This window comes from Dreissena polymorpha, chromosome 3 (assembly GCF_020536995.1).
Source record: "Dreissena polymorpha isolate Duluth1 chromosome 3, UMN_Dpol_1.0, whole genome shotgun sequence".
Classification (NCBI taxonomy): domain Eukaryota; kingdom Metazoa; phylum Mollusca; class Bivalvia; order Myida; family Dreissenidae; genus Dreissena; species Dreissena polymorpha.
Genome location: NC_068357.1, coordinates 143,584,588 through 143,611,052, shown reverse-complemented (window position 1 = coordinate 143,611,052; position 26,465 = coordinate 143,584,588). Strand labels below are relative to the sequence as shown.

The following is a 26,465-nucleotide window of genomic DNA, read 5'->3' as shown; positions in this document are numbered from 1 at the left end:
TGACCAAACAAACAACAGCTAGTTTACAGTTTTTAAAGCCCAGACCAGTCAAGTATGGATACAGCCCTGATATTGCATTCTGCATGGTGTAAAATGATGACATTCACATTTTTTACTTACAAATTTATCAGGCAATTTAGTAGCCCAAGTACAAATTCTTTTGAATGACCCGTTTAATTTAGAAAATCGGTTTTAAACTGCATTTTGCGTAAGATTCCTACATGTTATTAAATGTACTATTGAGGATGTATTCAGCGCTTGCAAGGTAATAACTTTGGTGCTAAAATGTAGATTTTAAAGGATACATTTACGTCGTAAATACTGCAGGAGGGTTGTTTCTGGCTCTGGATTTGCTTCAATGATCTAACAAATGAAAGAACAAAATTATCAAATAATTCAACTGGTTTCTGGTGTCAATACAATCACAATATACAATGCGCTTGTAAATACTGCAGGAGGGTTGTTTCTGGCTCTGGATTTGCTTCAATGATCTAACAAATGAAAGAACAAAATTATCAAATAATTCAACTGGTTTCTGGTGTCAATACAATCACACTATACAATGTGCTTGTTTCTGGTGTCAATACAATCACACTATACAATGTGCTTGTTTCTGGTGTCAATACAATCACACTATACAATGTGCTTGTTTCTGGTGTCAATACAATCACACTATACAATGTGCTTGTTCTCAAGGCCACAAGAGATTTTGCAGATTTGTCCAGAAAGAGCTTGACCTTTACTATATGCAAACAATGGTTTATACCAATAGTTTTATTATTACAATTAACTTATTTACATGTATCAATATTCATTTATACTGTAGGAATTATTTTGAAAACTAACTAAGCCCCACAATAACTTATTTTGCATACTTATAAATTTATGTTCAACAGAAATAAATTACTAAGGTGTCCTGGATGAATACATTGTTCAGTGCAACAGGAGAGAGGGTTGATGTTTTAATTCCACTGTGAAACAGTTAATCTAAAGCAGGAAACTGTTTGCGTGTGCACGCCACTTTCCTTAAGTTTGTTCCATTCAGTAATTGTCTTTGGGAAAAATCATGCAAAATATTGCAAGGTTTTAAACCGGTACCCGTTTTAAACTGCATTCGTCCAGGTTAGAGTTATTTATAGTTTATATAATACATGTATTCCATCATGAAAACTTTAAGGGTTTACTAAGCTTTAAGATTGGCGGACTTAAGTAAGAAATTCATGGCTTGGCAGGGATGGTTTCTCATATTTATTTTTTTATCCTAATATTTAGAATGATGCACATCATGTTCTTTAGTTTCATATTACTGCAAATGCACTATACGTCATTGGGTGAAAGGCGAAAGGCTGTCAGTGTCGAATAGGTGGAATTACGCATCAAATCCAAACATTGTGCAAGCTTACAAATGTATCTTACCTTTTTGCCATTTACAAAGAAAATCAGCACATTTGATTTTCTGGTATCACTTTCTGTTGACATTCTCACTTTCAAAGTTCATTGAATTACACAAGTTATATGGGGCAGACTAACCGGGTCAGTACAACCGATGTTTACTTTTTGCGCAATGTAAATTCATTGGGTAATGTCTGAAGTTTAACCAATCAAAATCGTCGTATTATAATAACCCCGACTAGTTTGACAGGTGTAATTATGCTATTTTAATTTTAAGAAATGTCTGCGTGCAGTACGATTCCAGACCTTATAAGCAGCAGCGTAAACTTGGATTTGGACAAATGTACGTTATCATACTAAACAAATGCGAATTAATTATGACATTTAACTGTAGTAGACAAAATTGTTACTAAGATGATTTAGCTATATTTCGGATATATTTATTTCGGATAGATCTGACCGCTTAAATCTTACATACATATGCGTAAGATACTTATCCTTGTTTTGAAGAATAGTAATAAAGTTATCAGTTTTACAAATGATTTAATCTCGTGTCATTTAAACCATAATGGTTCAATGGTTCACCATACAAAAAACTTGTTGATAATGAGGCATGTGAATAACAACATCCTGTCATTAATATGTGGGTCTAGCAGTATTCCAATATGTTCTGTATATACAAAATAGGCGTAGTATTTCAACCAAGTTTGATTAGGCCCATCCAAATTATGGCCCTGAATTATTTTTAGAATTGTTGTTAATGTTTGAAGGCCTATCTTCTCGGGCATGATTGTTGATCCCATGATGAAATAATGGCCCTTGGATTTTACAAAATTTATAAAAATAAACTTTTCTGCCCTTTTACTCTATGGTTTAAAATCGTCATCAGTTTTGGTCAAAATGTTTGTTGGCTTAAAGCCTTTGACAAGTTGCCTGAAGCACTCCTGAGTCATTGCGATTGAATAATCTTAAATTAGCTATATTTTAGTTCCCTGCTCAGTAACTGATTTTTTTTTCATTTTAAAGTAATCTTATTAACACTGTTAAACAGTCATGATGTGTGACAAATAACTACTTTTGTTTCAGATTCTTTAAATTTCTACACATTGATTTTCAGCTGGCAATTACCATGACGACTCAACGTGTAATTCTGCCTCGGTATGTGTGGTTTTGTTCCTTTGTTTTTTAAAGAAAAAAATGTTTGTTCGGATCATGTTGAGCCATGTTTGTTTTTTCAAGTAAATGAGAATAACATTAGTAAATTTTATTGAAGAATTTTATTGATTATACAATATTAAATTGCACAGCAAATATCTTTTCAGCAGACTATGTTTCCATTTGTTGGGGCAAAGAAGTCTGTCTTGCAATCCTTCGCCCATGAATTGTCATCAATTTTGAGACTTAATGAGGTAAAACTGCCATATATTTTGAAACTGAATTATAAAGCCATAGTTTATGTAAGAAAAAAAAAGAACTTCCACTGTCTCAATTGGTGAGTACTTTTCATATATATCTTAAGTATAAGGTAATTTTAAAAGTCAAGAGACAAAAACTCTGGCTTAATTCAAGGTTGAAAATTCAAGGTCAAAATAATCTGACAAACACATCTCTTGTTGAAACATTATCTAGATCCACTCACAGATAATTATATAACATAAATTTCTCAAATACATTATTTATAGTTAAACAACACAATCAGTTAGTATAATATATACAAAGATTAATATATATGAAAGTAGGTAACCAATTGTTTAGTTATTGAAAATAGTTATCTTCTATTGTATGTATGTTATTGACAATTGCATTCAAAATTTAAAACTTTTTTTAGCCTGCTAATGCTATGAATGCCTGTACAGTTCTTAACACCATTCATTAAAAATCAAAGACATGTTGAGTTCACCACATAGCAAATAATTAAGATTATTGTCAATTGTGTTAACCACAACTCTTATAAAAAGTAAATGTAGCTTAATAAAGTAGAAATATTGTTGGTGATATATGCTGAAATATATAGACCTGCAAAAAGATATGAATTTTAAGACATAGATAAAAAATAGTATTAATTAATTTGAATTTCTCCATTTCAGACCAAAAAGATACTGATATTCCTTTGCCTGAATATGTTTGGCACAGGCCTGCTGTTTGTTTGGTGTCATGATACAAACAGCATGGGTAATATGGGCAACACACTTTCTATGTGAAGCTGAATAACTTCTTTAAATTAATAAATCAATGCATGTCTTACTTCAAATTGTATAATTACATCATTATTTTAAACTTTATGATCTTATGATTCCCACAATAGTGTGCACTGCAATTTAGATACTTGAAGAAATGCATACAGTAAATGTAATATTGTTGATTTTTACATAGGATCATTGTTAATTAAACTTGTGATGATGGACATGGAATTACAATATTTTATTAGCTCATCTGATTGCACAGGTGAGCTTTTGTGTTGGTCTTTGTCTGTCATCCGTCCCTCGTCTACATTAGGTTTGTAAACACTTTAGAGGCCACATTTCTTGTCCGATCTTCATGAAACTTGGTCAGGAGATTGGTCCCAATAATACCTCGATCGAGTTCGAAACTGGGTCAAAAACTGTGTCACTAGGTCAAAAAAAAGAAAAGCCTTGTAAACACTGTAGAAGTCACATAACAAGCCCACGATATAAATTGTCAGGTTATTCATGCATGTTTATGTAGGCATTAGCTTAGTTTGGCAATCTCAAAACACGCTATTTACCTACCTTGCATACATAAACATGCATGAATAACCTGACAATTTATATCGTGTGCCGGATATATTGTTGTTCTCTTTGGTTTAAGACAGACTTTGCATGCAAATGGACACAGCACTAGCTTGTTTTAGGAACAAAAAGGACATAATGGTGGACTTTTAAATAAGATTACTGTTATATAGATTGAGTAAAAGTCCACCGTTCTGTCCTATAAAGACAGTCCGCATATATGGAAATATATGTTTATAAAGGTTAAACATAGTTGGGTTTTTTCGTTATAAAAATTCCCCCATTTACAAAAAATTCCCCCTCCTGAGGGCTGCGGACCCCTTCCCCCAAAGTTTTCCTTATTTGGCTACCGGTATAGAGAAACCTTGTTAACACTCTAGAGGCCACATTTCTTGTCCGATCTTCTATGAAACTTGGACAGAATGTTTGTCTCAAAAATCAATACCTCGATCGAGTTCGAAACTGGGTCATGCTGGGTCAAAACTAGGTAACTAGGTCAAAAAAAAAGAAAAACCTTGTAAACACTGTAGAAGTCACATTTTTTCCCCAATCTTAATGTTACTTTGTCAAAATGTTTGTCTTAATGATATGTTGGTTGAGTTCACAAGTGGTTCCAGTCTGTTGAAAAATATGGCCGCCAGTGGGCGTGGAAGTTTTTCTTATTTGGCCATAGAGAAACCTTGTAAACACTCTAGAGGCCACATTTTTTGTCTGATCTTCATGAAACCTGGTCAGAAGATTTGTCACAATGATACCTCGATCGAGTTCGAAACTGGGTCGTGCTGGGTCAAAAACTAGGTCACCAGGTAAAAAAAAAAGAAAAACCTTGTTATAACTGTAAAAGTCACATTTTATGCCCAATGTTCATGTAACTTTGTTAAAATGTTTGTCTTAATTATATGTTGGTTGAGTTCAAAAGTTGTTCTGGTCCGTGGACAAACATGGCCGCCAGTGGGCGGGGCAGTATTCCTTATTTGGCTATAGAGAAACCTTTTAAACACTCTAGAGTCCACATTTATAGGTCCAAATCTTACAAAAACCTTGTAAACACATGCAGAATTATCATTACTTGCAAATGTTAACATTGCAAAAAACCCATGCAAATGGACAGTACTCAATCAGAATTAATCAAATGCTCACACTGCAAAATTAAACAGTAGAGAACCAATCTAATATGCTCTAGAGTACTGAATTTTCAACTACCGGTAAGAAATGAACATCGCCTTGTACAAAAAGGTGAGCGAACTAGGGCCATCTTGGCCCTCTTGTTTATTAAAGTGGCTGTAATATTTATCTTGGCTATAATAGTTACTGACACTGTTGTCTTTGTTATGATCAGCAATATGTGATTTTCATCTTTCCTAAACACAGTAAATACTGGTTTAACCAACTAAATGGACTCAAATGAGTTGTTATAAGCCTCAGATGTGTCTTTAAATGACTTTTAAAAACACATGTATCTCGATATTACAGTTAAATGTTTATATATTTTCAGCCCTTACAGCTTACACTTACCTGACACTGTTTGACATCTTCAGGTATTCGTTTATTGCAAATGCTCGTGTTCCAGTTATTAAAAATCCCATTCTTATAAGTTTGCTAAATTACTTTTTCAGCTTTTTCTCATAGTATAATGTAATATAGTTGATTAATACATTTTATAATTATAAAAACCTTAGAAATAACCATTCATTGTACGCTTAAACCTGACAGGAAAAAATGAAATTGCCCTTTCATTTAAGTCTGAAAATTTAAGGAATAATATCAATAGCAGCTATACTGTAGATATTTTATTAGCTGTATTCAAATGGGCCTTGCTCTATGAAAAAAGGGGTTTAATGCATGTGCGTAAAGTGTTGTCCCAGATTAGCCTTTGGAGTCCACACAGGCTAATCAGGGACAACACTTTCCGCTGTTATGATATATTTTGAAAAAACTATTCTTAGCAAAAATCAAGTTTCGGCGGAATGTGTCATCTCTGATTATCTGGGACGACACTTTACACACATGTATTAAACCCCCTTTTCACAGAGAGTGGCTGACCCCTCAAATATAAATTGAGACCCTGAAATATATACTTGAATGCTCTTCTCACTACACCAACAGTTTGCTGACCTGTCTGCTGAGTATATGGGTGAGACTTCAGAGGCCAAGCCCTGCTTATTCATTTGGGTAAGTCCAAGCTCAAAAGATAAGTCTGTGACTTGTTCTGGGAAAAAGGGCTTAATGCATGAGCATTTAGCGTCATACCAATTAAGGCTACTCAGGGACACCACTTTCCTTCTAAACGGGATTTTCAGTAAGAAGAGACTTCATTTACAGACAAAAATATCCATAAAAGTGGAAAGGGTGTTTAACTCTTTCAGTGCTGGAACCGAATTTTGAAGGCCTTTGCAAACAGTTTGGATCCAGATGAGACGCCGCAAAACGTGGCGTCTCATCAGGATTCAAACTGTTTGCTATTCTGATTGTATTCTTTGAAAAAAAATCGAAGAAAATGATAATTTTAGAAATTCAGCAGACGACATTTTAGCAGACAACAAATTTCCCAGCATGCAAAGGGTTAAACTTGAATATTGTGCATGGTCCTGTTGTGTTTTTCCTGGTAGTAGATATTCACATGACCATCAGTTCTCTCCTTAAAAGTCCATTGGCCAAATATGTAATCATTTCAGGCCAATAATAGCTATAGTGCTTGTATAAAGGCCAGTGTCATGTATATGAAATAGGCTGTATGTGTACCAACAGGTACAAATAACTGGTACTTACATGCTCTGTGGCAAAAACACAGGTTTCTGTGTCCATTGAAATATAGCAGGGGCATCTGTGTCCTTGTGGCACTATTGGGTGGCATGATTTACCCAAATACACCCAAATACGCTCAAAATACCCAAATAGTCATAATTCTGACACATTATGGCATGTTTGTCCATATTTTTGGGGCTTTTTAATGCCTCCTTTCGAAGAAAAGGGGGTATATAGTTTTCTCACTGTCCAACTGTAAGTCTGTCTGTCTGTCAGTCTGTCACACTTTTCGTGTCCGCTCTCTAATTCAAATCATTTTCATCTGTTCTTTATGAAACTTGGTCAGAAGTTGTATCTAGACAGTATCTAGATCAAGTACGAATATGGGTCATGCCGGGTCAAAAACTAGGTCACAGGGTCGAAAAAAACAAATCCAAGGGAAGTAATAAGCTTTAAATGGACATAGTTATCTGACCTGCCAAATTATATATTTTTGTTAAATTAATCAAAGCGGCACAGTATTCGCATAGTGTTTCTGACAAACACATCGTGGTACATGTAAAAGGTCAAGGTCATCCTTCAAGGTCTAAGGTCAAAAATACAAATCCAAGGAAAGTAATAAGCTTTAAAGGGAGATAATGATTCAATATTGAACATAGCAACTTGATATTTGGCATGCATGTGTATCTCATGGAGCTGCACATTTTGAGTGGTGAATCTACAGTCACGGTAGTGGCTTTTAATTATTTGCTAGTAAAAATAGAGATTTGTTAGAGACAATTATTTTCAAGGGAGGTAATTTATATACCGGGGTAATTATAAATCTCAGACAATATATTTCCTTACCAAGAATTGAAGTTCTTTTCACAGTTACTGTACAGATTTTTTATTTTGATGTTTTATAACTCAAATGATTAATTTGTCAAAGTTTTTAAATGATAAATTATCTTTTTTTTTCTTTCCTGTACTAATTTGTGAATGGCAGGGTTCATTACATACCTGTGGACTTATGTCCATAGATGCATGATGAACTCTGGCTATGATCTCTTTGATAAACCACAGGTCTTGGTTGTCAGTGATGTCTGACTTGGTCATTTTTGACTGTCAACAGACCCCCCACCCCCCCTCCTCCCGGTTGGATTGGACAAAATCCAAGGGAAGTAATAAGCTTTAAAGGGAGATGATTTCTATACCTGCCAAATGATAAATAGAAATTTTATTTCAAAGCAGCGCAGTAGGGGGCATTGTGTTTCTGAAGAAGCAATATTAAGAAAATTTGGTATCTTGATATCTTAACCCTAATCGCGTCTTAATAAAAATATGGAAAAACATGCCATAATGAGTCAAAATTATGAGTATTTGGGTATTTTGAGCGTATTTGGGTGTATTTGGGTAAATCGTGATGCCGGCACTAATCTAGTTAAATGCATTTATATACTTACCAGATAAAAATGTTAAAAGCAAACACTGCCAACATAAAGTAATTTGATTAGTGTTTCTTACGCAGAATATTTTTGAAGACCATGACAAGTAACCAAGTAGATGTCTTAATAAATTTCTAATATTACTTAGAATTAATAGCCAAATCACCACCAGGCAAATTAAAAAGCGTGGCAAATTTTAGCTAACATAGATTATTAGGTTGCAATGACTTTTCACCTATTTATGACCCAATAAAAATAATAAAACCTGAAGCTGTTCTTGTTTCTAAGGTATGAAAGATTTGAGGTCCTTGCCACCTTCGCCACCACTATGCTGTGTCAGCTGGGGGCATTGTTTGTCATCAAAGAAAGGTGGGTAGCCCATGAATCTTACAAATTCTACACTAAAGGGCTCTACATTATTTATAATATTTATATTTATAACATATGTATATATTTTTATGATAAAAAATATAAAGTATATAAATAAATAAATATGTTTTTATTATCAGAGTAGGAAATTGTTTATCATTCTTTGAGGCTAGTACAGAAAAGTAGGATACTTGTACTACAGAAATTAATTTTACTGTTAAGAAGTGCGTGATACTTGTGAAAAAAACAATATGCAACAGATAAGGTTTTGTGTACACTGAGCACACAATGTATCGGTATAACATTTACATTTATATTGGATCTAAATTCAAAAGCGTATACAAATGTACAAGGAAAATCTGTCAGATCATCATTGCTCAGTGCACAAAATAATTTATATCATTTAAATAATAATTTATGCTCCTTATTTAAAATCCATGCATCTGCTTTTTATGCCTTAATATTGGTTACTCTACAACAAATGATAATGGAAAAAATATGTATTACATGTATTCATGGCTGGTTGTTTCATTCCATGTGTAAATTACATTTGGGCTTGCTTTATATAGCCATTTAATTTGCTCGAATATACACTGAATAGTCCAAGCTATATGTCGGCATTGCTGGCCAAGTGCCATAACTCCTTCCTGGGGATAAGCAGAATCATGACCCCTTTTTTGTACATTAATGTTTGTTACAACTTGACTATGCCTCTGTATCTATTACATATTTTGCTGAAAGAACTCATTACATATGGGTTTAGGTTCGTCATGAACATTCAAAGACCAACATCTATAACTGTGACCAGCTTTTAAGAAGTATTTCGCCCCCAAGATGAAATTTAGGTTATGGGTTGCATGCAAAAAGTGCAATTCTCTGTAACTGCTTAAGTAATTCAATTGTAACTTCACTCATGTCTTTTGGATTAGCATGGGAGGTTACTGACTAAGGACCTTAACTCTTACCCGTAATTTAGCAGAATTATGCTCCTTCTGTTCTAACCAATTTTGGCAAATGTTCGCATGCAAACATTCCTTATCTCTATGGCTACTTCAGATATTGAAATAAAACATAACATATGTGTTCTGACCAAGATCTACACCTTTAATGTGCATTCAAATATGATAATGCCGCCTTTACTAAAAAAAATGCCAGATTAAGGTTTGCCTGCAAGCTGAAATTCATGATGAAGTTTGCATGCAACAAGTACATAACTTACACAGATATTCAATGGAAATTTTGTACATATCTTTGAGATCATTCTGGTGACATGTAGACCTCTAGCGTGGGTTTGTACATAGGGCAAGTTTGGTAAAGGTCAAGGTCTCTTCTGCTTACAATATATAAAAAGTTTGCACTCGATATCTGAAGTTATAATTGAGATATTGTTTTCAACTTTTATGTGTAGGTATGTTACACGCTGATATAGCAAGGGATTGCATCTAGTGTCGGTGGGATCAAGGCCACTGTTAATTAAAATAGGGAAATAAATTATATTACATTTAGGGTATTATGCTTTCAAAGAGAAATAATTGTGGAGCTCTTTCTTTGGACAGCTCTTTTTTCTGTGAAATTTGTCAGACCTTTTTTGCACTTTCTGAATATGGTTATTCATATGCTGATGTCAATATACATATACATTGCACACATGTGGTTATCATTAACCAGGTTTTCCGAAGGAAAAAACTGGTTATTAGATTGGCGAATGCGGGCGGGCTGGCTGGCTGGCTGGCTGGCGGGCTGGCTGGCTGGCTGGCGGGCTGGCGGAACAAGCTTGTCCGGGCCATAACTATGTCGTTCATTGTCAGATTTTAAAATCATTTGGCACATTTGTTCACCATCATTGGACGGTGTGTCGCGCGAAATAATTACGTCGATATCTCCAAGGTCAAGGTCACACTTTGAGTTCAAAGGTCAAAAATGGCCATAAATGAGCTTGTCCGATCCATAACTATGTCGTTCATTGTCAGATTTTAAAATCATTTGGCACATTTGTTCACCATCATGGGACGGTGTGTCGCACGAAATAATTACGTCAATATCTCCAAGGTCAAGGTCACACTTTGAGTTCAAAGGTCAAAAATGGCCATAAATGAGCTTGTCCGAGCCATAACTATGTCGTTCATTGTCAGATTTTAAAATCATTTGGCACATTTGTTCACCATCATTGGACGGTGTGTCGCGCGAAATAATTACGTCGATATCTCCAAGGTCAAGGTCACACTTTGAGTTCAAAGGTCAAAAATGGCCATAAATGTCCCTTGAGATATAACCTTCATATTTGGTATGCATGTGTATATGGACAAGGCCTTTCCATACGCACAACAATTTTGACCCCTGTGACCTTGACCTTGAAGTAGGGGTCTGCGTTTAGGTTTCAAAATCTGCGTTTAGGTTTCGAAAAATGCTCATAACTTCTATGTGCCTTGAGATATAACCTTCATATTTGGTATGCATGTGTATATGGACAACGCCTTTCCATACGCACACAAATTTTGACCGTCCGTCCGTCCGTGTGTCCGTCCGAAAACTTTAACGTTGCTCATAACTTTTGCAATATTGAAGATAGCAACTTGATATTTGCCATGCATGTGTATCTTATGAAGCTGCACATTTTTAGTGGTGAAAGGTCAAGGTCATCCTTCATGGTCAAAGGTCAAAAAAAATAAATTCATGTGCATCTCATGGAGCTGCACATTTTGAGTGGTGAAAGGTCAAGGTCATCCTTCAAGGTCAAAGGTCATTTTTTTTTTTTTTTTTTTTTTTTTTTTTTTTTTCACCATCAAATTACCAGTCTGCCAAAGGCTACAACAAACCTCTACCTACAAAGAAGTTCTCATTTTTAACCAGGTTTTCCGAAGGAAAAAACTGGTTATTTGATTGGCGAATGCGGGCGGGCTGGCGGGCGGGCGGAACAAGCTTGTCCGGGCCATAACTATGTCGTGCATTGTCAGATTTTAACATCATTTGGCACATTTGTTCACCATCATTTGACGGTGTGTCGCGCGAAATAATTACGTCGATATCTCCAAGGTCAAGGTCACACTTTGAGTTCAAAGGTCAAAAATGGCCATAAATGAGCTTGTCCTGGCCATAACTATGTCATTCATTGTGAGATTTTAAAATCATTTGGCACATTTGTTCACCATCATGGGACGGTGTGTCGCACGAAAGAATCACGTCAATATCTCCAATGTCAAGGTTGCCACCACTAAAAATATATTTTTTTTAAAAACAAACTTACAAAGGGGTTAATTTTGTTTGTTCATTTCAAAAGTTCAGTTTGAGTTTTCTCCCTTTATCAGATTTTTTTTTCACAATGAAAACCTGGTTTTGTGACAATTTTGTCCCTTGTTTTGTATTTGCAGCATTGAGAGGGTGATTCAGCAGCCTGAAATACACACGTATGTTTTCTATTCTGTGCATTCTTTCATAAATTTTGGTGAATAATGGATTATGTGGTCTGTCCATTTGTAAGTTTTTTCCTTGTCATTAACGGTATGAAGTTTTTTTAACCACATGTACACATAGGCTAGCTATAGTTGCCAATGTTGTGAACATATAAGTTATGGGACGTTGTTCAATTTATATTCCTCGTATAAAGTTAAAGGAAGACAGAATGCTTAAAAAACCTATAACTTTTAAAAGACCTATAACATTTTATATCACTATTATTCATTGTGTTGCCCCGCCCCCCAGAATGATTGTTGAAAAAGTGCTGCTTATTGTTTTTTTAGACGAAAGCATCTCAAAGTTAAACTAGAATAATATACTTTTGTTTTTATTTTAGGCTTAAAAGTGTTATTTTGCGAAATGAGGCAAAGAATATATTTTTCTATCAAGCCTTTTTCCTATTTATTCAATTGATTAATTAACAAGAACAAAATTCTAATAAGATGCATTAACATGAGTACTGCATTGCTGCAATTCTATTCCACCCTATGTCTCAAATATTCTGGAATGTAATTTCTCAAGATCATCGCAATGCAAATTGCAAGCTGTTTCTTCACATTAATGCAATCAGCTCTCTCATATTTCTAGAGGTCGGCTCCTGATCGGGGTGATGTTTGCGTTCATGCTGCACATGTTCCTGACATACAGCGTGGACAATAAGGCCCTCAATCATGTGATTGCAGCCTCCAGCTCCAGCTGGCTACAGGAACACACCACGGACATCAGTGAGAGGTAACTGGGTGAATAACATACCTTAAACATGGAACAAACACATGAGCCCTGTTCTGGGAAAACTGGGCATAATGCATGTGCGTAAAGTGTCCTCCCCAGAATAGCCTGTGCAGTCTTATAATTTAATTTTCATTTATAAGGGACTTCCTATAAACGAAACATACAATAAAAGCAGACAGTAGTCACCATAGGCATTTAAAGCATATAATTATGTAGCATGTAGTGAAATATGAGATGAACTATTATTTGCTATGCTTTGCTTCAGAACATGTCTGCATTGTTAATTTGTAGTTTTTCCCCTATTATTTAGTTCTTTGTCACTGGGAAGATCAGTGATTTACATATGTGGGTTGTTTTGTGAAATGTGGGCTTAATGTATGTGCGTAAAGTGTTGTCCCAGATTAGCCTGTGCAGTCCACACAGGCTAATCAGGGATGACACTTTCTCCCTAAACTAGATTTTTGATAAGAAGAGACTTCATTTAAACGAAAAATGTCATAAAAGCGGAAAGTGCCGTCCCTGATTAGCCTGTGCGAACTGCACAGGCTAATCTAGGACAGCACTTTATGCACATGCATTAAGCCCAATTTTCTCAGAACAAGACACATTTTATTATATGACATGTTATAATAGTACATGAGAATCACAAACCTGCCAACACTATGTTAATCTTAGAGAAAATCATGTAGTGGTTTAAATTTTATATCAAAAATGTCATTTCATTTATGAAGAACACATGCCTATCATAGTGAAGAACCTGAAGGCATTTTAATTTAAATCACTATTTTTTTTATGAAAAAAAACTGCATTTGTTTTATTTTTCACCCGAATGAACCTTTTGTTTTCAGTCTTTGTCACTGGATACCTGGTTTAAGCAAGCTTCTGTTGCCTCGGATCAACCCACTTGCTCTCATCGCATTCTGTGGTGGATTTACCCTTACCATCTCACACGTCCTGATTGACTCCAAGTAAGTACACATGCTTCTCTTTCAAGTATTCATAAGTGGTTTAATAAGCTTCTGTTAGATATTTGATAACACAGGAAAAGGTTAGAGGGTGATTTTCAGGGGTTACTCTAGCTCTAAAAAGTTGTCATCACAATTTTTTCACTAAAAAATCCCAGTTTAGGCCATTTTTGTCCCATCAAATATTGAAACAATTAAGATTCCAATCTAACTATTTGTTGCCTATAAATAGCATAAGTTGTGTTGTTGTGATTAAAACTTAACATGACACTGTAATTGTTCATTGTATGCATTTTATCACACTTCTTCTTTTAATCATTATTATATACAATAGTTTTATACACATCACACAGCTTTGACAAATATCGGTATGTGACATGGGTAAAAAATAATGTACTGATTTAGTATCTACAAAATAGAAAGTAAAATAGTCAAGTCAGTAATTTTTTAATTGTTTTCTTAGTTTTGTACAATATCTAAGTGCTATAATTAATTTTTAATTCAAAGTTACTTCAACGATGAATGTGTTTTTGGTTTTGCTAATTTAGTAACATATCAATGCATACATATATTAAACATATTGTTTCTATAATGTTACGATTACTAAGTGTGTTTGTATGTTTCATTTTTTTCAATAATTGTTCATTCAAAACATTTATTGTTGTGCAGGAATTCAGAATTTTTTTGTATAGTGCTGCTTTAAATATACAAAAACATCTTCACAATGTTTCTTTTTTTGCCAGGAGTTACTACACATCTGATACAGTGGCCGCTGTGTCAATTGCCTTTATGACAATAGGAACAATGTTTCCTATGGCAGTGTATACTGGAAAAATACTTTTGCAGGTTTGTCTTGTATTAACAGATGAGTCATCTATTGGTTGCTTTTACAATTTGGTATTGCACAGAAGCATTACATTGAGTCTATAAATTGGTGTTTCAATTCATTTTATGTCAAAATTTAAAATCTTAAAAAGTACAAGCTAATGAAAGAGTTTAAACAGAACAAAACTAAGTTTAGAATTATAGAGATGTATCTGAGTTTATCATTGACTGTGAACACCAAAAGCAAGTAAAAGTTCTCAGATATTTGCCAAAGGTAATTGCTGATTTTGACATCTTATTATAAACTAATACTGTGTAATCGAGGGGTGGAAATTAGCAGGGACCCACTAGACAAAGGCCAGTACAATTTGTGATAGACTGAAGCAGGGACCCACTAGACAATGTCCAGTAGAATTTGTGAGGACTTAAGCAAGGACCCACTAGACAATGGCCAGTACAATTTGTGATAAACTTAATCAGGATACCTCTAGACAATGGCCAGTACAATTTGTGATAGGCTTAAGCAGGGAACCTCTAGACAATGGCCAGTACAATTTGTGATTGGCTTAAGCAGGGAACCTCTAGACAATGGCAAGTGCAATTTGTGATAGGCTTGAGCAGGGACCCACTGGACAATGGCAAGTACAATTTGTGATAGGCTTAAGCAGGGACCCACTAGACAATGGCCAGTACAATTTGTGATAGGCTTAAGCAGGGAACCTCTAGACAATGGCCAGTGCAATTTGTGATAGGCTTAAGCAGGGACCCACTAGACAATGGCCAGTACAATTTGTGATAGGCTTGATCAGGGACCCACTAGACAATGACAAGTACAATTTGTGATAGACCTAAGCAGGAACCCACTAGACAATGGCCAGTACAATTTGTAATAGACTTAAGCAGGGACCCACTAGACAATGACAAGTACAATTTATGATAGACCTAAGCAGGAACCCACTAGACAATGGCCAGTACAATTTGTAATAGACTTAAGCAGGGACCCACTAGACAATGGCCAGTACGATTTCTGAAAGACTTAAGCAGGGACCCACTAGACAATGGCCAGTGCAATTTGTGATGGCTTAAGCAGGGACCCACTAAACAATGGCCAGTACAATTTGTGATAGGCTAAAGCAGGGAACCTCTAGACAATGGCCAGTGCAATTTGTGATAAGCTTAAGCAGGGACCCACTAGATAATGGCCAGTACAATTTGTGATAGGCTTGAGCAGGGACCCACTAGACAATGACAAGTACAATTTGTGATAGACCTAAGCAGGAACCCACTAGACAATGGCCAGTACAATTTGTAATAGACTTAAGCAGGGACCCACTAGACAATGGCCAGTACAATATGTGAAAGGTTTAAGCAGGGACCCACTAGACAATGACAAGTACAATTTGTGATAGACCTAAGCAGGAACCCACTAGACAATGGCCAGTATTATTTGTAATAGACTTAAGCAAGGAACCACTAGACAATGACCAGTACAATTTGTGAAAGACTTAAGCAGGGACCCACTGGACAATGGCCAGTACAATTTGTGATAGACTGAAGCAGGAACCCACTAGACAATGGCCAGTACAATTTGTGATATGCTTAAGCAGGGACCCACAAGACAATGGCCAGTACAATTTGTGATAGGCTTAAGCAGGGACCCACCAGATAATGGCCAGTACAATTTGTGATAGGCTTAAGCAGGAACCCACTAGACAATGGCCAGTACAATTTGTGATAGGCTTAAGCAGGGACGCAAAAGGCAATGGCCAGCACAATTTGTGAAAGACTTAAGCAGGGACCCATTAGACAATGGCCAGTACAATTTGTGATAGACTTAAGCAGGGACCCACTGGACAATGGCCAGTACAATTTGTGATAGGCTTAAGCAGGGACCCACTAGACAATGGCCAGTACAATTTGTGATAGGCTTAAGCAGGGAGCCACTAGACAATGGCCAGTACAATATGTGATAGACTGAAGCAGAGACCCACTAGACAATGGCCAGTACAATTTGTGATAGGCTTAAGCAGGGAACCTCTAGACAATGGCCAGTGCAATTCGTGATAGGCTTAAGCAGGGACCCACTCGACAATGGCCAGTACAATTTGTGATAGGCTTAAGCAGGGACCCACTAGACAATGGCCAGTACAATTTGTGATAGGCTTAAGCAGGGACTCACTAGACAATGGCCAGTACAATATGTGATAGACTGAAGCAGGAACCAACTAGACAATGGCCAGTACAATTTGTGATAGACTTAAGCAGGGACCCACTAGACAATGGCCAGTACAATTCGTGATAGACTTATGCAGGGACGCAATAGGCAATGGCCAGTACAATTTGTGATAGGCTTGAGCAGGGACCTACTAGACAATGGCAAGTACAATTTGTGATAGGCTTAAGCAGGGAACCATTAGACAATGGCCAGTACAATTTGTGATAGGCTTAAGCAGGGACCCACAAAACAATGGCCAGTACAATTTGTGATAGACTTAAGCAGGGAACCTTTAGACAATGGCCAGTACAATTTGTGATAGGCTTAAGCAGGGACCCACAAAACAAAGGCCAGTACAATTCGTGATAGACTTAAGCAGGGAACCTCTAGACAATGGCCAGTACAATTTGTGATAGACTTAAGCAGGGACCCACAAAACAATGGCCAGTACAATTTGTGATAGGCTTAAGCGGGGACCCACTAGACAATTACCAGTACAATTTGTGATAGACTGAAGCAGGAACCCTTTAGATAATGGCCAGTTCAATTTGTGATAGACTTAAGCAGGGACCCACTAGACAACTGCCAGTACAATTTGTGATAAACTTAAGCAGGGACCCACTAGACAATTACCAGTACAATTTGTGATAGGCTTAAGCAGGGACACACTAGACAATGGCCAGTACAATTTGTGATAGGCTTAAGCAGGGACCCACTAGACAATGGCCAGTACAATATGTGATAGACTTAAGCAGGGACCCACAAAACAATTGCCAGTACAATTTGTGATAGGCTTAAGCAGGGACCCACTAGACAATGGCCAGTGCAATTTGTGCAAGACTTAAGCAGGGAACCTCTAGACAATGGCAAGTACAATTTATGACAGGCTTAAGCAATGATCCACTAGACAATGGCCAGTACAATTTGTGATAGGCTTAAGCAGGGACCCACTGGACAATGGCAAGTACAATTTGTGATAGGCTTAAGCAGGGACCCACTAGACAATGGCCAGTACAATTTGTGATAGACTTAAGCAGGGACGCAATAGGCAATGGCCAGTACAATTTGTGATAGGCTTGAGCAGGGACCCACTAGACAATTGCAAGTACAATTCGTAATAGACTTAAGCAGGGAACCTCTAGACAATGGCCAGTACAATTTGTGATAGGCTTAAGCAGGGACCCACTAGACAATTACCAGTACAATTTGTGATAGACTGAAGCAGGAACCCACTAGACAATGGCCAGTACAATTTGTGATAGGCTTAAGCAGGGACCCACAAAACAATGGCCAGTACAATTTGTGATAGGCTTAAGCAGGGACCCACAAGACAATGGCCAGTACAATTTGTGATAGGCTTAAGCAGGCACCCACTAGACAATGGCCAGTACAATTTGTGATAGGCTTAAGCAGGGACCCACTAGACAATGGCAAGTACAATTCGTGATAAGCTTAAGCAAGGACCCACTAGACAATGGCCAGTACAATTTGTGATAGACTTAAGCAGGGACGCAATAGGCAATGGCCAGTACAATTTGTGATAGGCTTGAGCAGGGACCTACTAGACAATGGCAAGTACAATTTGTGATAGGCTTAAGCAGGGAACCATTAGACAATGGTCAGTACAATTTGTGATAGGCTTAAGCAGGGACCCACAAAACAATGGCCAGTACAATTTGTGATAGACTTAAGCAGGGAACCTCTAGACAATGGCCATTACAATTTGTGATAGGCTTAAGCAGGGACCCACAAAACAAAGGCCAGTACAATTCGTGATAGACTTAAGCAGGGAACCTCTAGACAATGGCCAGTACAATTTGTGATAGACTTAAGCAGGGACCCACAAAACAATGGCCAGTACAATTTGTGATAGGCTTAAGCGGGGACCCACTAGACAATTACCAGTACAATTTGTGATAGACTGAAGCAGGAACCCTTTAGATAATGGCCAGTTCAATTTGTGATAGACTTAAGCAGGGACCCACTAGACAACTGCCAGTACAATTTGTGATAAACTTAAGCAGGGACCCACTAGACAATTACCAGTACAATTTGTGATAGGCTTAAGCAGGGACACACTAGACAATGGCCAGTACAATTTGTGATAGGCTTAAGCAGGGACCCACTAGACAATGGCCAGTACAATATGTGATAGACTTAAGCAGGGACCCACAAAACAATGGCCAGTACAATTTGTGATAGGCTTAAGCAGGGACCCACTAGACAATGGCCAGTGCAATTTGTGCAAGACTTAAGCAGGGAACCTCTAGACAATGGCCAGTACAATTTATGACAGGCTTAAGCAGGGATCCACTAGACAATGGCCAGTACAATTTGTGATAGGCTTAAGCAGGGACCCACTGGACAATGGCAAGTACAATTTGTGATAGGCTTAAGCAGGGACCCACTAGACAATGGCCAGTACAATTTGTGATAGACTTAAGCAGGGACGCAATAGGCAATGGCCAGTACAATTTGTGATAGGCTTGAGCAGGGACCCACTAGACAATTGCAAGTACAATTCGTAATAGACTTAAGCAGGGAACCTCTAGACAATGGCCAGTACAATTTGTGATAGGCTTAAGCAGGGACCCACTAGACAATTACCAGTACAATTTGTGATAGACTGAAGCAGGAACCCACTAGACAATGGCCAGTACAATTTGTGATAGGCTTAAGCAGGGACCCACAAAACAATGGCCAGTACAATTTGTGATAGGCTTAAGCAGGGACCCACAAGACAATGGCCAGTACAATTTGTGATAGGCTTAAGCAGGGACCCACTAGACAATGGCCAGTACAATTTGTGATAGGCTTAAGCAGGGACCCACTAGACAATGGCAAGTACAATTTGTGATAGGCTTAAGCAAGGACCCACTAGACAATGGCCAGTACAATTTGTGATAGACTTAAGCAGGGACGCAATAGGCAATGGCCAGTACAATTTGTGATAGGCTTGAGCAGGGACCCACTAGACAATGGCAAGTACAATTCGTGATAGACTTAAGCAGGGAACCTCTAGACAATGGCCAGTACAATTTGTTGTGATAGGCTTAAGCAGGGACCCACTAGACAATTACCAGTACAATTTGTGATAGACTGAAGCAGGAACCCACTAGACAATGGCCAGTACAATTTGTGATAGGCTTAAGCAGGGACCCACAAAACAATGGTCAGTACAATTTGTGATAGGCTTAAGCAGGGACCCACTAGACAATGGCCAGTACAATTTGTGATAGGCTTAAGCAGGGACCCACTTGACAATGGCCAGTACAATTTGTGATAGACTAAAGCAGGGACCCACTAGACAATTGCCAGTACAATTTGTGATAGGCTTAAGCAGGGACCCATTAGACAATGACAAGTACAATTCGTGATAGGCTTAAGCAGGGACCCACTAGACAATGTCCAGTAGAATTTGTGATAGACTGAAGCAGGGACCCATTAGACAATGGCCAGTACAATTTGTGATAGACTTAAGCAGGGACTCACTAAACAATGGCCAGTACAATTTGTGATAGACTTAAGCAGGGACCCACCAGACAATGGCCAGTACTTTTCTATCATGTTAATTTCTTATCTTGTAATCATGGCATAATGGCTTGGTATATTTGAGCCTCATTCTTTGAAAACGGGGTAAATGCATGTGCATGAAGTGACGTTCCAGATTAGCCCATGCAGTCTGCACAGGCTAATCAGGGAGGACACATACATTAAACCCCCTTTTCACAGAGGGAGCCTTATTTATATTTTATACTTTGATATTTCCCATTTTCAATTTGTATTATCCAGCCAACACTCTAGTAGTGCAGGATATAGCACTGAATGATTGGTTTATTTTTTATCATGTGAAGTCTTAATTAGCAGTTCCTGTTTTTGCTTTGAATTTATGTCCTTCCAATGTACACATTTTCAGAAAAAACTTTCCCATGCTTGATTGGTTTATTTATGATCTTTTTTTTTTGTTCTTTTTTTGCTTATTTATACATATTTCCAATGTAACAATATAGGAAATATCACACTGCACTTTTTTAAGTTGATCCAGCATGTGGCTCAGTACTTCGCAATTTGAGAATCACATGTTTTCTGTTTACTCCTTTAGAATAGTAAAATACTACACCTTATATAAGGCAGTGGGCAAAAATGTGCATATAAACATAATTAATGTCTTAACTTGCTAAAAAAATGTACTTATTTGCTAAGATAGGTTCTTTTCTGCTAAGTAAATAAATAATTATTATTTTAAACAGCTGTTACAAAAGTTATTTTAGTTGTTTAATTTTTATATAAATCTTAAAATATAAACCTTAAACAAAGTTTTCATGTGATAAAAAGCATAGCTCCCTCGGGGCTACACTCGGATATTTCTATAGGCTAACCATGTTTTTGCCATTTCAGACCACCCCGGCCCACATGTTGGGACAGCTGGACAAAGTGCTACGTGAGGCCTCAACACTGGATGGGGTACTTGAGTTCAGAGAGGAGCATTTCTGGACACTGTCCTTTGGATCACTTGTAAGTTTTACCCAGGCTTATCAGCATGAACATAAGTTTTAAGCTTACCGTATTACAACTGTGTATCAGGTTATGTTAAGTTGGATGTTAGATAAGACATTGTTTCTACTGTGTTTTCTTTCATGAGATATATATCCTTATCTATTCAAATCAAAGGAACAGATATACAGTATATGCCATTTAACATTGTTTTGACTTCTATCAGAACACACTTCAGTCACATTGTCTGCACTGTAACAAATTCTATATAATGCTTTACAGTTTAAACTGGAAGTGTTATTCAAAGAAAACAATATTTATATGGTATATTTTAGTCTTGTTTTGTGAAAATTGGTATGAATAATACCATTATGCCATGCGTTGACAGAAAATCCTACATATTTGCTAAGCTGTTCAGGAGATACCTGTCTGCTATAAAGTCATGCCTTATTAGGGGATATTGTGAGTCCTAGTCAGAGTATACCAATACATGGGCATATCTGGAGCTACAGTGTTTGGATATGTCATAAGGGCAGTTTTTGCCTGACGTTCATTTTATGCTTTTATTTTGTAGGCTGGTTCAGTACAAGTACGTGTCAGACGTGATGCAAATGAACAGCTAGTGCTGGCCCACGTTTACAATCGCCTAGCAAATGTAGTTTCTACCCTGACCATACAAATATTCAAGGATGATTGGACGCGTGCATCCTCATACAGCATCATGGGAGGTGGTTCTGTTTTCCCATCAAATTACACATATTCTGGACCTCCTATAGTACCTGCTAGAGGACCTTCCCCAACACAGGATTTAGGGTTTATTTCCCCTACTGGGAGCCCCAGCAAACAGGTTCCACTGTCAGGTCAAGGTCATGGTCACTCTCATGGGGGTCAAGGTCATGGTCACTCTCATGGGGGTCATGGCCATAGTCATGGAGGTCATAAATCTCACTGGTAAATATGTGTACAGTTTAAATGTACATATTTGAAATTACAAAATGTATGTGATGTATTACATGAAATTGTTTTACAAGTGGTTAATAGTAGTCATGTCATTCGCATTTGTCATAAAAAAGTACTCTCTCATCAAATATTTTCATTCAAGTTGTTTTCAAGTTATGCTGTTCAGTTTTTCTGCATCATCCCATTAGTACTACCACTTAATTTTGATTTAGCACTTATCATTAACTTTTTCCCCATTCAAGTTATTTTACCTGGAGGCTGTCGTCGAGTTAGAATTCAGACTTTAGACGAAAAATATTATCTCAAGAATGCGATAATTTTATTATTTATCCCTGTAATGAAACTCTTAATGATTGCATGTATGACTATGTTATATAAATGTGTTAAATTCCTGCAAAACACATGAACATTGTTTGAAAAAAAGCTCTTACTTGAATTCATGGGAGTTTATAAGCGTTGAACTCGGAATGTTTTTGATTTGTCACAAATTAATATGGTCAAGTCATGATAGTAGCACATTTAAAAAAGCTGTTTATGCAAAATTTATTTTTCAAATTCTTGTAATTCATTAGTTAAAGGTTGTGCAGATTTTTTAAATCATTTAATAGTTTAAAAACATATGTGATAAAGAATAAATGAAAGAAATATATATTGTAAATAAAATGAATCAGACCAGGCCACTGATAATAAGTTTGTAATGCGGTTCTGATTGTCAAGGCGATCAGTTATCTCTCCATCTGAATGATATTGGGGTCATCGAATTAAGAGAGCTAACTGTACAATAATCATCTTGAAAGCGATGATTGTGTTTGTCACGGTACTTAAGACTTCGGCTATTGCCCCTTTCGGAAAACAGCTCCGCCAATGACGTTGAGGCATTCATAGTAATTGGTAGAAATGTGGTAGAGATTAGATTCCCTCTATTTTTAAAATCCTTCAAGTACACTTCTGCAAAGTATGGTTAAAATCCAACAATAGGTTTAAGAAGTATGTATATTGTCAACAACAACAGATGTGGCTGGCAAGATTAGAAAGCTTTTGAGCAATTGTTTGCTTAACTGAACATAAAACATTAAAGCGGAACATATAGACGAGTTAATTGTTATTGTTTACATTCGGGATTTTCCGCGCATGCGCACTGACTGGTTGGCAAAAACACTGGTTACAGTAACGTAAAACATGTATAAAGGGCTTTTGTTTAGTCAATAAATTGATAATAAATACGAAATAAACATTAAAACTCTTTTTAAAAAAGTGCAAATATAGCATATTTAGTACCAAATAAATGAAAATTTCCTCTTTATAAAAATACGAAGTAGTTATTAGCATAGAGTAAACGTGATCGGAAGACTTAATACTGACAATTCCACAAAACAAAACAATAAATTAGCCGTATTCTTTCTGATAATAAGACTTGAATAAATTATATTTAAACACTAATAAAACATATTTTAATTGTATTATAATTTTAAGTGGTGTGGATAGTGTTTTATTTCATCAGCGATCAATAGAGTCAGAGGTGCATTTAATCAATTATAAAAAAAGCCCTAAAAAGCGGAATACAGTACTATTTTTAAATATTGTGGTAATTTTTTTTTACATTGAATGAATTTACGTCTCGTTTACATTGAATGAATATAAATTCAATTTACCATACAAACGGAAAAACCCTGCATATTAATGACCCAAATGTAACTGTCTTTGCATGTATATTGAAATCTCTATTAGTAATAAGAAGTGATAAAAATATTTTATGATAGATGCATATATTTAATTTATCTAACGGCCCCTTTTGTGACTGCTTATGTTCATGATCGTGTTTCGGACCCTGCAGTAATGTACAATCTTTACACATTATAGCGGAGTTAACTTTTGCCGGTACCCGTTAAATACCTTAATTGCATAGCAGTAAAATTGCACAATATTTAAATGTATAGTTATTAAACAATGTATTATTAAGTTTAACTGGCTAATAAATATATACACTCGTTCCCGTTAATACATTCGACAAATGTCTTCATTTTTGTTAAAATATTTCATAAAAAATTAACTTATCAGTATTTTTAGCTTTAAAATGTGGCTTAAATGATTGCTCAATATGCCAAGAGATGACATAGAGGTATCGTGACTTATGTTTACTGACCAGACACTCGTCTGCAACATGTGGTTTATGCAGGGGTCCAAATGTAGGTCCCTGGGTTTATGACACCATGTTTTCTTTGTAATTGTCTGGACAGTATCCGATCATAACGAGATAATCGGTTTGTGATAACAAAGGTGCAATTATACACCGGGATATAAATGCTGCAACAAAGAGTGCCAAAATTAGTGTGAACAATAAAATAAAACAATTACATTAAATAAAAGAATTTATTGAATGTGTAAGAAGGTAAGTTTTTCCAGACACATAATGGTTCAAATCAGTTACCCTATGTCGCGTACATACAATTGACCTATTCGTTGTTTGTTTTTATCCTTATTTGTTTTCGTTCATTAAATTTAATTCATTCTAAAAGAATTTTAATTTCTGAGAAGTTTTTAACTAAAAATGGTCGCGATGAAGTGCCAAGTAGAGAGATTTTTGTTTAACCACATACCGAGCTCTTAGATTGTGTTCCACTCCCGAGTTCGTTGTCAGTAAAAACAAATAATAATAAAAACAATAAAATCGTTCCAAAGATGCATTTCCTTGCATGCTAATGTTTTATTCAGACATAATTAGTAAAATTATATTCGATATTGTGCATGATTATCATAAAAAACGAAGATTTCGTCAACCTTCTCTATATGCGCTTATATAAATTGCACCTCTTTTGCCAACCAGTGGGCGGAGTCTAAACTTTGCAGGTGCGTGTGACGTCACGCGTTAACTCGTCTATACAAACTACCTCCATATGAATTGGTTACTAATGTCACGATATATATATATGTATATAAAAACTTGTAACAACCGTTGGATTGGACTTCACGCCTAAGATACTGTGTTGTTGTCTCTTATTTCTGACTCGGCAAAAGTCATAACGCCATAAAATCAATAGATCTGTATTGCTTATAAGGTTTCAACAATGCTAGCGAGTGCAATAACAATATTATTGATCTTCATTTGCGGCAAAATAGCCATCGCGTTGCAACTTTTTTTACAATTGTTTTGAAAAAAAATCTAAAACTCCCGTTCAATTTCAAGATGAGAAGCTCACACCACATGTTATCGGCAGGTTTCAAAACCTGAGCTGCTTTTGAAATGCAGTGCGTTCGGTTTCTAAAAGCGATTTGGACGTGACGTCACTGACACCTGACGACCATTATTTAGATTTTTTTCCAATTAACGTATTACGAATGTCTGATTTACTGAAAAAAATAAAAACAAGTAAACAACAATATTATTGTAAAATGTTTTATTATACTTAACTATGAGCAACTAACTATGAGCAACTATCGTTTGTTTACATTAAGCTGTGTGCAAACGACTGGGTAGGGTAACAACCTTTTTGAACTACAAACTGACCAAAACAAAAAAGTAGTAACCTGCGAGGAACGACCACCTGTCTGTTACGGTCACGTTCGTCATTTCCCTTGACTGACCGCTGTTTTCAGGTTGGACCTTATAATAAAGGTATAAAAAGAAACATATGTTTATCTAACTTTCGAATTTATTTATACTGAATATTGAAAAAAACATGGTAAGAGTGGGATTTGAACCCACGCCTCCGCAGAGACTGGCACCTTAAGCCGCTTGGCCAAGTTACCTTGCTATCGCTTTATGCTTATAACATAAGTAGGCTTTCTTTATACAAATGGGCGGTTAGTCCAATTTGATAGAGCTTCGTGTTAATAACGCGTTTGTCGTGGGTTTCATCACCATACTGATCATGAAGTTTGGAAGTATTTTTATCACCACACCTTTGTTTGATTGGTCAGTGCGGTGTGCTTCGGACACATTGCAACATATGAAACGTTTTGCTTTTCTTTGAAAATTGTCAAATGACGCATGGCTTTCCTCCTTAGGCGAGGGTTTGAAACCCGCCGCTGGTTTGATCTATTACACGCGAAATCGACGCCATTATAACATTTAAAACAAATAGTTGATTATAATCACCGTGAAACAGTTATACATATTCAGTAGTAAACAATGTCAAAATAT

The 26,465-nt window shown here is 36.4% G+C and overlaps 2 protein-coding genes and 1 long non-coding RNA gene across 5 annotated transcripts in view; 1 reads left to right on the top strand and 2 right to left on the bottom strand.

The window, feature by feature from the left end:
- Positions 1-1,553, bottom strand: part of LOC127871794 (xanthine dehydrogenase/oxidase-like) — a 69,925-nt gene extending 68,372 nt beyond the window's left edge. For both annotated transcript variants that reach the window (XR_008045553.1, XM_052414992.1), the window contains exons 1-2: positions 1,417-1,553; positions 306-363 (exon numbers count right to left, since the gene is read on the bottom strand). Coding sequence is in view for 1 of the 2 variants with exons in the window: in XM_052414992.1 (XP_052270952.1) it covers positions 306-363; positions 1,417-1,479 (121 nt within the window). In the remaining variant the exon portion in view is untranslated. The remainder of the gene's footprint in view (positions 1-305; positions 364-1,416) is intronic.
- Positions 1,554-1,617: 64 nt separating this feature from the next.
- Positions 1,618-23,413, top strand: LOC127871792 (zinc transporter 6-like). 2 transcript variants are annotated; one of them, XM_052414990.1, is made up of 13 exons: positions 1,618-1,735; positions 2,510-2,550; positions 2,718-2,801; positions 3,480-3,564; positions 5,638-5,680; positions 6,249-6,314; positions 8,600-8,680; positions 12,049-12,084; positions 12,722-12,865; positions 13,714-13,833; positions 14,574-14,676; positions 21,269-21,385; positions 21,939-23,413. In XM_052414990.1, the coding sequence occupies exons 1-13, from the start codon at positions 1,672-1,674 to the stop codon at positions 22,317-22,319; spliced, it is 1,365 nt and encodes a 454-aa protein (XP_052270950.1). In that variant the 5' UTR covers positions 1,618-1,671; the 3' UTR covers positions 22,320-23,413. The 2 variants fall into 2 exon arrangements, with proteins under 2 accessions (XP_052270950.1, XP_052270949.1); XM_052414989.1 differs by having other exon boundaries at positions 2,715-2,801.
- On the bottom strand, positions 10,349-11,404 carry LOC127871793 (uncharacterized). The gene is made up of 2 exons (XR_008045552.1): positions 11,119-11,404; positions 10,349-10,953 (listed from the first exon to the last, which is right to left on the bottom strand). It is a non-coding gene; the product is annotated as an uncharacterized LOC127871793 (long non-coding RNA).
- Positions 23,414-26,465: the final 3,052 nt, after the last annotated feature.

Excerpts from the sequence above, each read along its gene's own strand:
- LOC127871792 (XM_052414989.1), top strand. The coding sequence starts at position 1,672 with ATGTCTGCGTGCAGTACGATTCCAGACCTTATAAGCAGCAGCGTAAAC. Across the intron at positions 12,866-13,713 it reads ACCACGGACATCAGTGAGAG|TCTTTGTCACTGGATACCTG; the intron begins GTAACTGGGTGA and ends TTTTGTTTTCAG. Across the intron at positions 21,386-21,938 it reads CACTGTCCTTTGGATCACTT|GCTGGTTCAGTACAAGTACG; the intron begins GTAAGTTTTACC and ends TTTATTTTGTAG.